This window comes from Pangasianodon hypophthalmus, chromosome 1 (genome assembly GCF_027358585.1).
Source record: "Pangasianodon hypophthalmus isolate fPanHyp1 chromosome 1, fPanHyp1.pri, whole genome shotgun sequence".
NCBI classification, from domain to species: Eukaryota; Metazoa; Chordata; class Actinopteri; order Siluriformes; family Pangasiidae; genus Pangasianodon; species Pangasianodon hypophthalmus.
Genome location: NC_069710.1, coordinates 27,601,210 through 27,617,713, shown reverse-complemented (window position 1 = coordinate 27,617,713; position 16,504 = coordinate 27,601,210). Strand labels below are relative to the sequence as shown.

Below are 16,504 nucleotides of genomic sequence, written 5' to 3'. Positions count from 1 at the left end.
CCAGCACTGACAACACTTCTGCCAAGTCCTAAGACTTTCAAAAGAATCACATGATTACAAACTCATAGGAATTTGCACAAACATAATTGGACGAAAAGTTACAAATGATTGCCTAAGAAAATAGTATAGCCAATGGGTCCATTTCAAATTATTATTATTATTTTTTAATAAATACCAACACAGTGGAGATTGTAGTCAGCTACTGCCAAATCTGTCATAGTTTAATATTATAGCAGCTACTTAACTGAGTGGTCACATAAATCACAATGGTTTAATATAAAGCTCAATAACTCAAAAACGAGTATAAATTCAACTTGCACTAATTTACAAGTGCTGTTAACATGGTAACAAGTTTGAGTCTAGATTTTAACACAGTAATCCTAGTTTTACTGTGCTTTCTGGTTTCTCGATAACATGAGAAGCTGCATTTCTTTTGTCGCATTAAAGTCAAAGAAGAGAAAAACGGAGGCTGGCGAGGGGATAACTGTTTATATCTGCTATAACATAAGTGATAACATGAACTAACATGTTTTGCAGATGTTCCACAACATCGTATGTAACTACAAACTACATTTTAACACAGTAGTAACTAGTTTGGGTTCTGTGGGTTAAAAGTTTAGGAGAAAAAGAACCCCAAATGGGTGATGGTGAGGACGGTGTATATTTATCCAGTTTTGACTGATATGGGAATTTTTAGATTTTCAAAGAAAAATTTTGAGCTGCAGTGGGGAGCGTTCCTGCTTCACAGCTCCAGAGTCCCCAGTTCCATCCTGAGCTCGGGTCTGTGCGGAGTCTCGCATGTTCTCTCATGTCTGTGTGGGTTCTCCGGTTTCTGACCACTTCCCAAAAACATGCAGTTAGGAGGTTTGACTATGCTAAATTTCCCGTAGTTATGAATGTGTGTGCATGTTGCCCTCTAATGGACTGGTGCCCCATGCGAGTGCCCCAGTGTTCCCAGTACTGGCTCTGGATCCACAATGACCCTGAGCAGGATAAAATGGTTACTGAAGAGGAATGAATAAATTCTGTGCTACATTTCTAAAGGAGGTCTATGGAAATGTTTATAGAAATATAAAATGAAATCACTAAATATTATTAGTGAATATTTTATAAGATGATGGCATTTGAAAATGATGATTAGATTTTTTTATGTGCCCAGACTGCAGATTTTAGTACATTCATTCACTGGGGACACTGCCTCATTTAATTTATTTTTTGTCCAGCTGTTATTGTATTGTGCTTATTTTGTTGGTGAATGCAAAAAGTTTGAGAACTCCTGGCCTAAGCATCATTGGCTTAGAAATCCCAAAAAACTCATAAAACCCTGGCAAGAGTGGGTTTGAGTAGCAAATATAACACTAATAATAAAGTCTCTGCCCCTTCTGGACTCATTAGGTTATACCATATAATTTTGTATGTGGATGTAAGAGAAGTGCTGTTTAAATCACTAATCTGATTGCTCAAAAAGTGTTGATCAATTTTCTATAACAGCAGCTGTGAAAATAGTGCTGCTGAAAGGCTAATCACAGGTATATATTGATGCGCTCGCTCTAATACGTTGCCGTATCTATAGGAACAACTCATTCACATCAACTTGCATAATCTAAGACTAATAATAAACTGATTAAAAATGTGTTATTAGTTAACAAAGGGGAAAAAAAGTCTAATTATTAACCCAGAGGTTTTCTGTATTTATGGGAGGAGTCATTGCAAGGTTCCTTTTTTTTTTTTTAAAAAAAAAAGAGAAAAATGTAGGCTGGTGAGGGGATAACTGTTTATATCTGCTATAACGTAAGTGATAACATGAACTAACTTGTTTCACAGATGTTCCACATCATCATATGTACCTACAAATTGATAAAAGTATATGTTGTTCTTTAATTGAGAAAAAAATGTAATCATTGGCAAATTGCTGTGATATAAGAGGAAAAAAAAAACACTTCGGGACATCCTCTTGAACAATAATCAACTTTGGGGTAGTAACAGTAACTCTGATTCAACTCTGATTCAGGGCCGAATCAACCACCCTTTCGCTAGTTATTTTCCTTTTCCAGCAAGCCCCAGCACAAATTACTTATTTATTATCATTTATAACTTAATGACTTCATAACTTAAAGACTCAATGATTTCTGTAACGATAATGCAGGAATGCTGGCCAAACAAATCTTTACAAGTAATTTTGCATTATTTTGTATTTTGCATTATTATTAATCACCCAACCCTCTAATAAGCTAAACATTACATTACAAGACCTGTTAGCTGTCGGGTTTATCCCTAATTTTTTTTTTTTGGAAGTATTTAAGAAAAACAAGTCATTACATTCCAGCTGAAATGGTCATTAAAAGAAATGCAAAGTTAGAAATAAGTGCAAAGCAAGTCTTTCCTGATTCTTTTCTTTTGTCTTCCCTGCTGGCTGGAATCCACCGGAGTAAACTGACTACAGAATGTCTGCATTAAATCAAAGGCCTTTCCCTCCGGGCGACACGCTGCTGTGATGGAGGTATTTAAGATCAGCCTCTCAGAGCTTCAGATGCAAGGTTACTGCAGGCAGCAGGAGAAAAGGGATTTAAGAACACTGCATGTGTTCAGTATACGAGCGATGAAACTGGAAAAATGAGAGAGATCAAGGTCAACAGTGCATGTGGGAGCACAAGATTTTTGTTTGAAACAACAAATATTGCAGCCAGAACTGAGTTAATGGCTAAGTATAAAAGGATCAAATATAGAGTCTGTGCATTCCATCTCTTTAAAACAATGACCTCCTGCCCTGTCCAAGTTTTTCAAGGAATGCAACCAACAACAGTGTGCTTTGTGAGAAATTACATTCTTCATGTTGTCTTTGAGTGGATAAAGGCTGAAGAGGAATCAGAATCTCCCTTGTACGCCCAGCTCTCGCTCAGCTGCCTGTTCGATGGCCTGGTGAATCAGCCGCACTTCTTCCTGGCTCAAAGTTCTCTCCATGTGACGGTACACGATACGGTAACAGTGGCTCACCTTCTTGGTCCTGTGAAAAAACATACAGCAGAGAGTAATCAAGTTAGAAGAGAATCCAGGAAGACTGAGAGTGGGATTTTTCTACTATTATTAGTAGTAGTATTATAAATATGTATTATAAGTATTAAAATCTATTTATGTGCATTCTATCGATTATACATAAAAACACAATTTTCCATATATGTCAAGTGATAAAAGTGTATGTTTAAAAAAAATTATGATGCATCAAATGCAATGAGCTAGACGGTCATCGGTGGTTATTAGTGGTATTTTTTTTTTTTTTTTAGCTTTACCAACTTCTGAGTGTCTTCATGTCTGGAGTCAAAGAATTCCATTGACGTCCTGACAAATTGTAGCTCATTGTTAGAGCTCCTTCCAGACTTGGGGATAACCACCGTACACTGTCACTATGCCTGCAAGCTCAAAAGCATGTAGCCTCAATGTAACTTTTACCCTTTCCTTGTCTGAATGATTTTATAATTTTTTTTTTTCCAAAACAGTTTCAATAATATAGAAATACAAACAAAAAATAACACCAGATTAAAAATAGCCTGAAAAGGGTAAAATCTATTCAATTAAGGATATTTTAATTCAGTAATAAGTCCAGTAATAATAAGTCCAGCCTGATTATTTTAAGGTCTGAATTTATTTCCACCATAAGTATAATATTTGCATATTTGCCACTTTATGCATTTTAGGAACTCATTTTACACAATTCTCCAGACTTAACATTCACGTTAAAAACTTTTTTTTTTTTTAATCGGATTGATCACAGCTTTGTGACAGTACAAGACTGCTGGATCTGGGGTAAATTTTTATGGCCCAAGCAATTAAAACAAACTGGCTGACAGGTGACTAGCACAGAAGCAGCCACTGGGATTTCAACGCAAACACATGGCGTGTTGTGTGCGAGGTTTAATCTGATTCACTTTGCCAGTACCAGATTTTCTGTCAGGAAGACCAGGCTGGTGTGTGGCGCAGTCCAAGCTCATATGACCATGCATGGAAAGCAAACAGCCTGAGAGAAACTGGGTATAAATCCCACAAACCATTGACACTAGACAATCATTTCACTAAATATTGCATCTGAATATTGTATAAAAGGATGTTTATAATGAATTAAATAGATAGATAGTTGTACTTATTGATCCCTGAGGGGAACATTGGGTGCTACAAGCAGCAAAAGACATTAATACAATGGAAAGACATTGTGTACAAATATTAGAGTTAGACATTCAACACATATTAACTAATCACATAGACAGACATTTCAAACATATTAACAAATCACAAAGACAGACATTCAGCACATATTAACAAATCATATAGACAGAGTTAGACATTCGACATCTATGAACAAATCTCACAGAGAGGGGGGAGACATCACAAATCACATAGACAGGATTAGACATTCAACACATATTAACAAATCACACACAGTACAAAAGACATCAGTGCAAAAGGAAAGGTGCAGAAAACAAAGTCAGACATTCACAACAACCAGCTTTGAACAGGATGAACGATATAAATTGTTATTATTTTGTTTAAAGATCTTATTATTTTCATTTAGTATTGTCCTTCAGAAGTCACATAAGACATGTTTCCCAGAAGACAATGTAATAACAATTTACACTGATCATCCTGTTCAAAGTTTACATCCCCCTGGCTCTTAATGTATCGTGTTGCCTTCTTGAGAATCACTGAATGTTTGCTCCTTTTGTAATAGTTGTATACAAATCCCTCAAGTGTCTGTCAACTGTCAACTGATGGATCTCAAAATCATATAGCCGCTGTTGGAAAGGGATCAAATATGCAGAAGATGCTGGAAAAGCAAAGAATCTGCAGGATCTGGAGGAATTTTTTTTTGAAGAACAGTGAGCAGTTTAACTGCTCAGGACAAACAAGGGACTCGTGAACAACTATCACAAAACATAAAAACAGTATATATATATGTACGTACATATAAGAGCTGCTATGTGAAATAGCTTATTCAGGGCAGTACTAAATAAAAAACAAAATGCAATTTTTATGATCCCTCTTATTTTTTTTTAATTATTAACATTTGGCAGATTCTGCAAGGCGTATGGTAACTTATGATCCCAACTGTATACAGTACATGAACAGACTGTACAAATGTTTTGTGCTTTGCAGATAAAACTCAGTAATAAATGAGACTAGTTTTACAAAAATTCCCCTTTTCACAAATTTTTCCAGATGTTATTGTCTTTTGTTAGACAACAACGCATTGTTCTTATTCTGTTGCTAAGCGACCTGAAAAACTTTAAAGGCTTGGCTTCAGACGCCAGAACATCTCCAGTTTTTACTAATTAGTGTACTTGAAATCCAGAATACAATTAGAAACAAGGGTTTATCAGGCTTTGTAGCAGGCTTGTCTTGTCATAGAGGAACATGAAGACACCTGCATCTTGTTTACGCAGCAAACAAGGAAAATGTGGTTATTTTGATAAAAGTCAATTTGTATTCACAAACTAAAAGATTTTCTTTTAAAGAATGTCACAGTAAAGTACACTATTGCTCTTTATACTACCTGCCTCTCATCACAAATATGAAGTACTCTAAACACTACTCTACTCTTCATTCTCAAATGATCCAATCTGATTTCTTTTATCCAGTGTGCTGAACTGTGTAGGTTTTAATTTAAGCAATTTAGTTTGGTTTTAATTTCATGTTTACTTAAACATGAATAAATAGACAGTGGGGTCCAAAAATGCTTCTGTTTGCATTAGTTTCTAATTTAATTTAAAAAATTACAAATCCATTATAAATTATATCAGCAACAACAGGTGTTGTTTGTGTGTGTGTGAAAAGTACAGTCTTAGAAATATATGCACAAATTTCAGGATTTTCTTAGTACGTGGTGCGCCCCCCTTTTGCTTTAAAGACAGTGTGTACTCGAGCTGGCATGGACTCCACAAGTGTGTGTAAAAGCTGATGATCTGTGTTGGATCAAATCCATCGGCGTATCTGAACACCTGCTTCAATGGATAGGATAGGACTCAAGGAAAATCTGACCTTTTGTACAGAGGAGTTAACCTGATTAACATCTACAATTTGCTTAAATTTGAATAGTGACAGAAATAGTGCAGAATCTTGAATACTGAATATTGATGATGTTGAACATTTCCTTTCTTTGTTACAATTTTTTTCAAAATTCTACAACTTTCTGTTTATTTCCAGTTTTAAATGAAAAAAAATGTTCAGTGTGGTCTCAGACCTTTGAATCCCGCTGTATATTTGGCTTTAATGTGCAAATCAGCATTAACATTAATGTGCGTGAGTGATACATACACATGCTTTAAGCTAAGTGTCTGTGAATGAAAGTGAGTTGTGATAAATATTCTTTATCTCATGTCACTGCAGCTGAAACAACAACTCTCTTTACCAAAGGGGAAATACAACATCTGTGCCTAAATTAGTTCCTGGATGAGTGTGATCAGCAGGGAATCTCATCTGTAAATGAGTGACATATTGGGGAAGAACATACTCCTGTGTGCTGTGAAAACACAGATAATTAGTCCAACTAGAGGCCTAAAAAAGAGAACTAAAAAAAGAGAAACATAGGATATGTGAAAGCAATTAACATACCAAAAATATCCAGAAACTTGCAACATCAAAATCCCGGATTTGTGAAAATAGGCACCTACAAAAATAGCTGGCAAACGCTGTGGCTGTGGAATGCAACACTAGATACTTGTGGAAGAATTTTCTGCGACACTCAGCCAGATATCCACTGTGTGAGCCGTGCAAACGAGAACGCCTGACAAATTTGGGCCACCACTGATTGCCACTGGGACATGTTATTTTACTCATGGATCCCGCAGCCAAAGAGGCTAATTGGATAAAGTGATTTTCTAAGGCACTGAATTGCTTTATTTATTTATTTTTTAATTAGCAAATAAAATGACTCAACAAAATAAATGACGATGAAAAGAAAATTTTATGGATAATGTATGCCATTTTTTTTTTACCTCATTCAGAATATTCAATAATTAAAAAACAAAACAAAAACATTTCTATTCTAATAGACAATGAAGCCATCCTGGGGAGTATCTGACACATTTATTGATGTTTATGGTTTATGCATAGCTTCCTACACCTCCTTTCCTTCATTCACCGCCATGAAAAAACATCTGATTTTTCGAGTGAGCACACAGGTGTTCAATAATTCACCCACCATGGGAAGGTGAACAGTGATCCAAACACACACAATACCTTTTTATTGAAGCCTTCTCCATGTTATTGTGTGGTAGAAGTCGGTTTGGGAGACGGCAGGTGCAGTTATTCATGCCACTTTTTTTTTTTTTTTTTTAAAAGAGTATGAAAAAGTGACAGACCCGAGCAGACAGATGAAGCACAAATCTAACTGATATATAGGAGGATATATTGTTGCATATTTAAACTGAACATACAGTATTTCAAATATCACTGAATCACAGGGGTGCTGATATTTATGATACTGGCCTAGCACAACATCATTCTACAGAGCATTACAACAAATAGAACAGAGACCACTGAACAGTGGAAACAAACTGTTTAGGTTGTCTTTTTCAGGAAATCATAGCTCAGCTATGATGAACAATGATATGTTAGCACAACGTTTTCTGAATGTTATGGGTTTAGGAACATTCGGATCCAGCATTGTTTAGTCCGTCGAATTCTTGGGTTTTTACGTAACATTTCTAAATGCTCCTTAAATGTTGCTGCAACTTTTTTTTTCCCAGAAAAAGCACTAGCTGGAGCTCATGCAACATGCACACTGTAACCATGGCAATGCTCTTACTAGTCCTAACTAGTATCACCTAACTAACTAGCCTAGCTTGCTCTCTAGATTAGATTTTTTATTATCAGTATTACAGAGGAAATAAATGAAATGCGGTGTGACAGTTAAAGTGTGACATCACATCACAACTTGTTCATTTTAGTCATTCCAATGCTGGAACTTTGGCAATGATATATTTTCAATTCAACTCAATTTAATTTCAGTTTTCAAATGTTGTAAATGTCTCTACACTTGCCCACCAAGAAGACAAATTTTTCATCAGTACTCTTCCATCTTGTGTTCCATCTTGTTTTTTTCTTGCTTGCCCTCTAAGCTGTGACCTGATTGGTCAGGAGGTTAAAAAAAAAAACAAGTGCTTGACATCACGTAGTGCTTTTCTGTAAAGTTGAACTTTTCTCAAGTTTGGTAGTTTGATGAGGAAAAAAAAAACAGTAAGAGCGATAGCACTCTCACATTCTGACACTTCCACAATGTTTTTTCCTAACTGGTGACCTTGTGTGAGCAAATCTTCTAATACCTTTACCATCTAATACCAGCAAATTGCTATTCCAGGACATGTTTTTAGAATATTGCAGAAACGTTATTTCTGAAACATTACTGCCTAAGCTTGTTACACCCTGGCCAATATACTGCATATGGAACATTCAAATAATATCCTCCGTTAGCCTCGGTACAACTTTTAGTCCTGAGATCTGAGCACAACAATTTCAGCTGGTTAAGAAGTCAATTATTGTTTCAGTCAACAGTCAGTATATAGATAATATATTTGTTCATCTCAGACCTCATTACTTTCTCTGATTTTCCTCTTCTTTCAACAAATACTTTATTAGGATTGCATTAGCAAACCTTTAATCTGTGAACATGAGCCAGATAAATAAGATAGAGTTAAAATTAAGGCTTATATTTACATTTTTATCCAACTTATCATTGAGAGAGACTTCAGTGCAAGCAGTTTAAGGGTTAAAGTATAAAGTGCCCAACAGTGATGGCTCGGTGGTGCTTGGATTTGAAGACCATATCTTTTAACATTTTACTTACAACCCCTGTAGAGTGGCAATTCTTTCTGAAGAGAAACTCCAGCTGGAAATCAAACCTGCTTCAGGAGAATGGGAATCGTGCCTGATCCCTCTCCCACCACTACACTTTGCTTTACATCTACAAAAGGCTAAGTGCTGCATTTTATGCTTCGAAGTGTAAGGAAAACCAACAGAAAAGGTGACAGCATCGTGTTTGCACCCGCTACCTGCTACTTCACTCTACTGTACTGCTCTCACTACATTTCACATCTCAGTTTGTGTCTGTGATCAGATAGACACGCACTAGGTTTTCTTTAGTGCCTCTGTGGCCTCAAACCAACAGTTTGAGAAATGAGTATTGAGTCCCACAATATTTGCAATTCTTTGTTTTTTTTTTTGCTTGCACTTTTCTCTTCATCATTTCCATTTCCCATTCCGCTACTACTTCTTCATAAGCCTATAGAAGAATGAGTGGAGAATTGGGAGTCCAATTTGCATGATTTGAAAAGGATTTTAACAAGAATGGTGGTGGTTGTGTATCCCCTGGTACAGAGTCCTTTCCTTTCCAAAAAAAAAAAAAGAATGTTAAATGTATTCCCGTGGATAAACCGTACTAATATAATGCTGTTTGGAAAGATCTAGGGTGTTCTACTATCAAAACCTTGACTTAAATCTTGTCTTTGGAACTTCACAAAATGTTCTCTGTTTAGTTTTTAATCTCCCTTTCTTAGTGTCTGTCTTTTAAGGATTAAAACATTAGGACATGCTGTTATAGGAAAATAATCCTATAATCTGATGTAAAGCTGTTACTGTTACTACCTGATGATGAGTCAAAAATATTTAAAATAATCAATATCAGAGTTTAAAGTGAAACAAATGTTTTAAAAAAGGAGCCATGTGCTGTAAAGACTTTAAGTCACCCCACAACTGTCATCCTTCAATCCTAACTGCAGAGCAACAGATAAGAAGTTCACACGAACAAGTTAGTTGATACATAATCTGCAATTTCCCCCAGGACCAATAAAGCGTGTATGTGTGTGTGTGTATGTATGTATGTATGTATGTATGTATGTATGTATGTATGTGTGTATGTATGTATGTATGTGTCTATCTGTCTGTCTGTCTGTTTGTCTGTCTATGCATCGAACTATAGATCTATATCCATCAGTAATCAAAGTTTTGTCACATGTTGACAGAATCCATCCCCACTCAAAGTTGATTCTTTTCTTATAACAGCATGTATTAAAGTGCTTTATTTCCCTTACATGACAGCAATTTATCATATCAACACCACATCACCATACAACATTTTCTTTTTCAACACCGGTACTGATACTGAAATACTGACCATCAACCAATATCGATACCCATTTGAGATTTTTTTTTTTTTTTATTCTAAGCTCTACAATGATTTGTTTTAAACTGAAGCACTTAAAAAATACCGGAAAAACATGGCTTACACAAACCCACAGCTCTTTCACACAAAAATCACCTACATTGCAAATATAATAAATACAGGGTGTCCCAAAAGTCTCCAGACACTTTTTAGCAAATTGTCTTCCAAAAACATATACTTAGTTTATATTATATTTTTTTTCAGATAGCCTTTAAGAATGCCTTTGACAAAAGAAGAACATATTGAAATCATTCTCACGGCTAGATCGAGAAGCTGTTGCAAGGTTGAGATGGATATGCAATTACATGCGTAACACCAGATGTGTTATCACGAGTTCATCATGAGTGGGAGAGGACTCCATGTGTGTTTACAAAGAAATTATGTAGAGCATGTTCTGTAAATAACATTTTTCTAAAAAGTGTTAATTTCCCCTATGTATAGAGACTTTTTAACAACCTGTATAATTAAAAAATCAATCCCATCAATCAATCCTAAAAAATCTTTCTCTTTATATGTATACATTTCCATTTCTTAAATAAAATCCAATTCTTTTTGTTACAAGATCAGTTCGAATTAATCCCCTCCGCCCCCCGATATCCAAGGCACCATCATCTGAGACCGATCTGGTTATCAGTGCCATCTCTAGCTGTTATTATAGAGACAATAATGAGAAGACATACATTCATTATGTCATTAATATAAATGTGATTTGCCTTGCGGTCAGCATTAATTTTCTATTCATCTATTCTTCTAACATCTTCTGACCAATCAGAATCGAGAATTCAACAGTGCTGCGATATTACTGACTATTTAGTATATTGTCCGTTGTAAACTGCATTAAACTCTGAGATAATAGATGGTGCATGTGTCATGTCCACCCTAACTGTGTTCTGCGGTTTGCAGCAGCATAAAGGTCTTGGCAAAGCTCAGTGTGAAGAGCTCGGAGTTCACAGCCTCATACTTAAAAATAAGATGAAACTGTGGTTCTGATAGAGCTGTGATTCATTTTGTAATTTGTATTTGAGATGGGTGCTGAATGAATATTTAATTCACATAAAGCATATTTCTATGTTACGATGCTTTTCATATGCTCCTCAATAATAGAAAGCAGCAAAAGGAAACAAAAAGGATTTTGCCATTTCATTTGAAGGGATCACTTTGAGGCCACTGGTAATAAAGTCAAAGTTTCTTTCATATAAACTGCACAAAGCTGACTTACAGGAAAACATCCAGTAAGTGTGCTTGCATTTCAGAGAGGAAACCAATCATGCAAGCTGACACCCTCCAACGGGTTCAGCTCGGAGAGAAGGAAGAAAAGTAGACAGGGAAAATTCATTCAGTGGGCTCCTAATGATTTCCAACAGGGAGTGGTACTAACAGCTCAAGCACTCAAGCAATGTGATATTCTGTGAAGTGAGAACCATTGTTGTTTTCTAATGTGATAATAAGCTGAAGGGGCAGCCTTAGCTTTCCATTACAAGCTTCCTGAAAAGCCTACTTGGTCCAAAATGAAAATATAATGGCAGAAATGTCAGTGTATCTCAAGAGAATACCTTCAAAGTGTCTTTCTGGATTTTTCAGATCACACACATGACCCAGTCACAGTATTTATTCACTACACCTCCCATAATAGTAATGCAGAGTGGTCTGAGTTGCAATGTAAAACAAAAAGCTATAAAGCTGCATCTATCTTTGCTGTTATTAGAGTGGATTATACACTCACTGAGAACTTCATTAGGAACACTATACTAATACTGGGTACGGCCTCCCTTTGCTCTCAAAACAGCCTCAATTCTTTATGTCTTGGATTCCACAAGATGTTGGAAACATTCCTTTGAGATTCTGGCCCATGTTGACATGATTGCGTCATGCAATTCTTGCAGATTTTTCCGGTGCACTGAAGAACACTGAACTCATTGTCATGTTCAGGAAAGCAGATTTTTGCTTTGTGATGTGCATTATCATGCTGGAAGTAGCCATTAGAAGATGGGTAACTTGTGGCCATGAAGGGATGCACACGGTTAGCAAGAATACTCAAATAGGCTGTGGCATTCAAGCGATGACTGATTGGTATTAACAGGCCCAAAGTCAGCCAAAAAACATTCCCCACACCATTACACCACCTCCACCAGCCTGAACTGTTGACACAAGGCAGGTTGAGTTCATGGATTCATGCTGTTGGTGCCAAATCCTGACCCTAACATCTGTGTGTCTCAGCAGAAATCGAGATTCATCAGACCAGGCTACATTTTTCCAGTCTTCAACTGTCATGCCATGGTCAAATTCACTGAGATCACATTTTCTCCCCATTCCGATGGTTGATGTGAACATTATCCGAAGCTGCTGGCCCGTATCTGCATGATTTTATGCACTGCACTTCTGCCATACGACTGGCTGTTCAGATAATTGCATGAATGTGTAGGTGTACAGGTGTTCCTAATAAAATACTCAGTGTGTGTAAATCTTAGATCATGAAAATACAAATGATAATCAGATACTGTAGTTTAAGAGCATAATAATGTTCAAAAGAATACACATGAAGGATTTTCTGATTTCAAAATTTATTCTTGTAATCAGGCAAGCTCTGATTTTGTTTTTAACTCAAAGTCAACTTGATGTCAAATCCACACACTTTGGGCTCAAGTTTCAACCCAGACAATACACACATCAGCCTTTAGTGTGCTTTATTACTCCTTACTTGATTACCTATCATCAAAGTAGTGCAGTTCTGACTGTTTCAGTGTCTTCACATTATCTCCAAACCATATCTTGTTTCCATACTGCTAATGCTAATAGTACGTGCTAGAACAATTATGTTAAAAGTGTTAAAAGGGCTCCTCTTAGCATGCGACCTTGTTACAATCAACCTACAAGTGTACCTGAGCATTTTACTACAATATCTGACCCAGTTCTATTCATTGCTCAGGAGGCCCTTAAACTGCACAGTGAGTAAAGTTGGGGCAATTTTAAAAATGTCTGCTGTTGGCTTATCTCCAATAGGCAGTGCCATATTACTCTCACTCATTTTCAGTAACTGCTTTATCCCAGTTAGAGGTAGGGTAGATCTGGAGCTTATACCGGGAACACTGGGAGAGAGGTAGGAATACACCCTGGGTGAGACATCTGTCCATTGCAAAGCACCACACACACACACACACACACACATACACACACACACACACACACACACACACACACAGGTGCAGTTGATCTTAGCCAACTGACCTATTGGCATGTTTTTTGGGAGATGGGAGGAAACTGAAAACCCTGAAGGAAACCCAGACAGCCAGTGTTTCCATGTCACCATGTTGCCCACTTTCATTGTTAGAAACAATATCACTTAGAATGACAGTGATATATTTTTTATATCTTCCATTTCATTTCTGGCAAACTCAGTCACCTATCAGTAACAGCTGTCAGCTTTTCAGCAAAGCATATGCACTGTCATGAATGTTTATATAAAGGAAATCGATTTCAAAATGCCATAACTGTGACTGTGGTTGAGATGTCATTAAAAAGTTCCAAGGGAAACTTTCATTTTTAGGATTTCACATAGATGAAAAAAAAAACAACAAAATTTCATCATGCCAAGGGTTTTCTGAAACACACACACATGTCCCGCTTTCATTAATACACCCAAAGAATAGCATAGCAAGAACTGTTTGGTGAGGCAATTTGGCTAGTGCTATTTTAAGAGTTTTTGATTAAAGCCTGCCGTTAGATCAGGGACATTCTTCTCATCTGCAGCCTCTCTCTCCTCTGGCGTGGAAGGGAACAACCCAAAAAATCAATTTGCATTTGATTAAGAGCTACAGACTTCAGCAGCTCAAACTCACTACACACACGTTCTTCCCATCGTATTAATCCAACAACTAATTTATTTTCTAATTATACCTGACGGACAACCAGGGTAACAGAGTGCAGTGTCTTTGAGCTGGTGAGCTGGCTGTGTTGATAAAGGTTCTGTGAAGGAGGTTTGAGAGGGCTTGTTGGGTTGAAGGTTACATAATCTGACAAACACTGATCCAACCGTGCAATGAGAACCAGTGTGTCTACTCAGAGATGAAAGGAAGTCAAACTATTACATCTGATTAAAGGAACTCCACAGAAGTTTCTAAAGATTTAAAGTGATAGTGCACTTCAAATCAGACAACGCCTACATCTTAACAGGGCTTAACCAACATTTATTCACCCTGCTGTAATGTTGAGATTGGAAAATAACATCACAGGGATTGGATCAAGTGTGTAGGAAAGATGTACAAATGTGTAAGATGGGCATAAGAAATGTGAAGGATGGACATACACATATTTACACCTTTTATCTTGATAAGATGCTGGATGTGTTGTGCAGGAATAAGGCACCATGCAGAAATAACTATATTGCATAGTTGGTGCAAACAGTCCCTTCCACTTTATGCCTCTTCTCAGAAAGTTTGAAACGCATAGCCTGTGCAAGGCTGGAAGCAACAAAAACATGCTGTCATTTCCCATGAGCCAACTGAAACCACTATATATAACAAGTGACATGGTATATTACAATGCTGAAGGTTTCCAAAAGTGGATAAACTGGACCGTATTCAGAGTGGTGTTAAGTATGCATAGTGAGGATTTAATACAGAAATTGCACACGTCTATATTCAGTTTTCAGACATAATTAAAGACATAAGCACTATTCAGAAGTTTCACACGAGTTATGCATGTGGGTTGAAGTAAAACAGTAAAGCAGAGGCACGTCTCAGAAATGCATGATTCTGCTCTTAATAGTGAAGAATATTTTTCTTGCACGATATCAGTGATATCGAGCTAGGAGCAGTATCAAGTCCAGTGCTACTGTCTGAAAGTTTGATGTAATTACAATATGTCATGCTGAAATTTGTTTCACAAAACCTGTTTCTGAATATATGTAACTTTCCCAGCGTAAATATTGATAAATCATCAGAAACAATGTTCAGTTATGGCCTGCTGTGCCCTGAAGTGAGCTGGGAAAACATCCATCCCACTGCCACACCAGTTGAAACTAAACAGTATGGCTCCCCATGGACTCATGTTGCTAGTGCTAAATTTTGAGCTATCCATCACTATGATTCATCTGAGCAGGAAAACTTTATTTCTGTGTACAAAGGAGACATGCCTTCTTGTTCTTCACTGACAACCTTAGTATCTGTCATGGTCTTGTACTGCTGTACTCAATTCGAGACAAAGTTGAATTATTGGTGCATTCTGAGATGTGGCCCATGCATTTGCTTGCATAATTCTTGCCATTCTCAAGATCCCTATTATCCACACAGTTATCATGAACAGGAGCAAAGATCACTGGTATTTTTTGCTTTTTGGCCCATTCTTGGTACACCCTTGTAAAAGTTGGTGTAATGATGCCAGGAGAACTGAAATTTGGGAGATGCTAGAACCAGTCCACCTACTGACAACTATCACATGGTATCAAAGTTCACCAGATTGACTTATTCCAATACTCCACACCAACCAATGCTAAAAATTCTGTTCTGCGTGATTTCATCCACATCATATAGATATGACTTTTCTGATTGCATCATTTTTGTAAAGGTGAACAGGAAGTTGCACCTAATAAATAGAGTATTTAACTTTGTAGGCATCAATTACCAAACTCTTTTCTCTCTGAAACAACGAATCAACTTAAAAACTATGCCTGCATGCTGCATTAAAGTAAAAACTCCAATTCATGACATTTATTGAGAACATTTCTCCTTTCCATATGCCATCAGAACCCACTGTACATCAGCAACAAAGTAGTACAAATAAAAGAGAGCTCTCACCCATGACAAAATAATAATCCTAAATAAAAGAAGAGCGGCTTAAATGATTGGAAATAAAAGGAACACATACACACAAAACTTTAGGGAGATCAAATTAAAATTCCTGCATGAAGAGAAGTCTCCAGGCGGAGTTGCTGAATTATTAAGATCTCCGTCATGAAATCGGGGAAGCACCTCAATCAACAGTGGGATTCAAAGAGGAACGATAATAAGTGTTCTCCCTTGCATCTGCTAGCCGGGCCTAAAATAGACTTCAATCTGTTCCCAATGCACATACAACCTGAGGCTCTAACTACTGCTTATGGGTTTCAAATCTGGCTGATAATATCAAAAAGATTATTAGGAGCAGAATAGTACCTGTACGACGAATTAAACTCAAAATAAGAGAAAATTATTTATCATAAAATACCCTGCAAGTATTCCTATAATGCAAACATACTATACAGTATCTCTAGTAGCTCAAAGACCACAAAGTACCTGTCACTATATTCTCTTCAACCTTATA

The 16,504-nt window shown here is 36.8% G+C and overlaps 1 protein-coding gene across 2 annotated transcripts in view; it reads right to left on the bottom strand.

Annotated features, from left to right (window-relative positions):
• Window positions 1-1,739: 1,739 nt before the first annotated feature.
• Window positions 1,740-16,504, bottom strand: part of fars2 (phenylalanyl-tRNA synthetase 2, mitochondrial) — a 133,600-nt gene continuing 118,835 nt past the window's right edge. For both annotated transcript variants that reach the window (XM_053233985.1, XM_034304280.2), the window contains 2 exons: window positions 2,824-3,004; window positions 1,740-2,605 (listed from right to left, as the gene is read on the bottom strand). In XM_053233985.1, coding sequence (XP_053089960.1) covers window positions 2,866-3,004 — 139 coding nt within the window. In that variant the 3' untranslated portion in view covers window positions 1,740-2,605; window positions 2,824-2,865. The remainder of the gene's footprint in view (window positions 2,606-2,823; window positions 3,005-16,504) is intronic.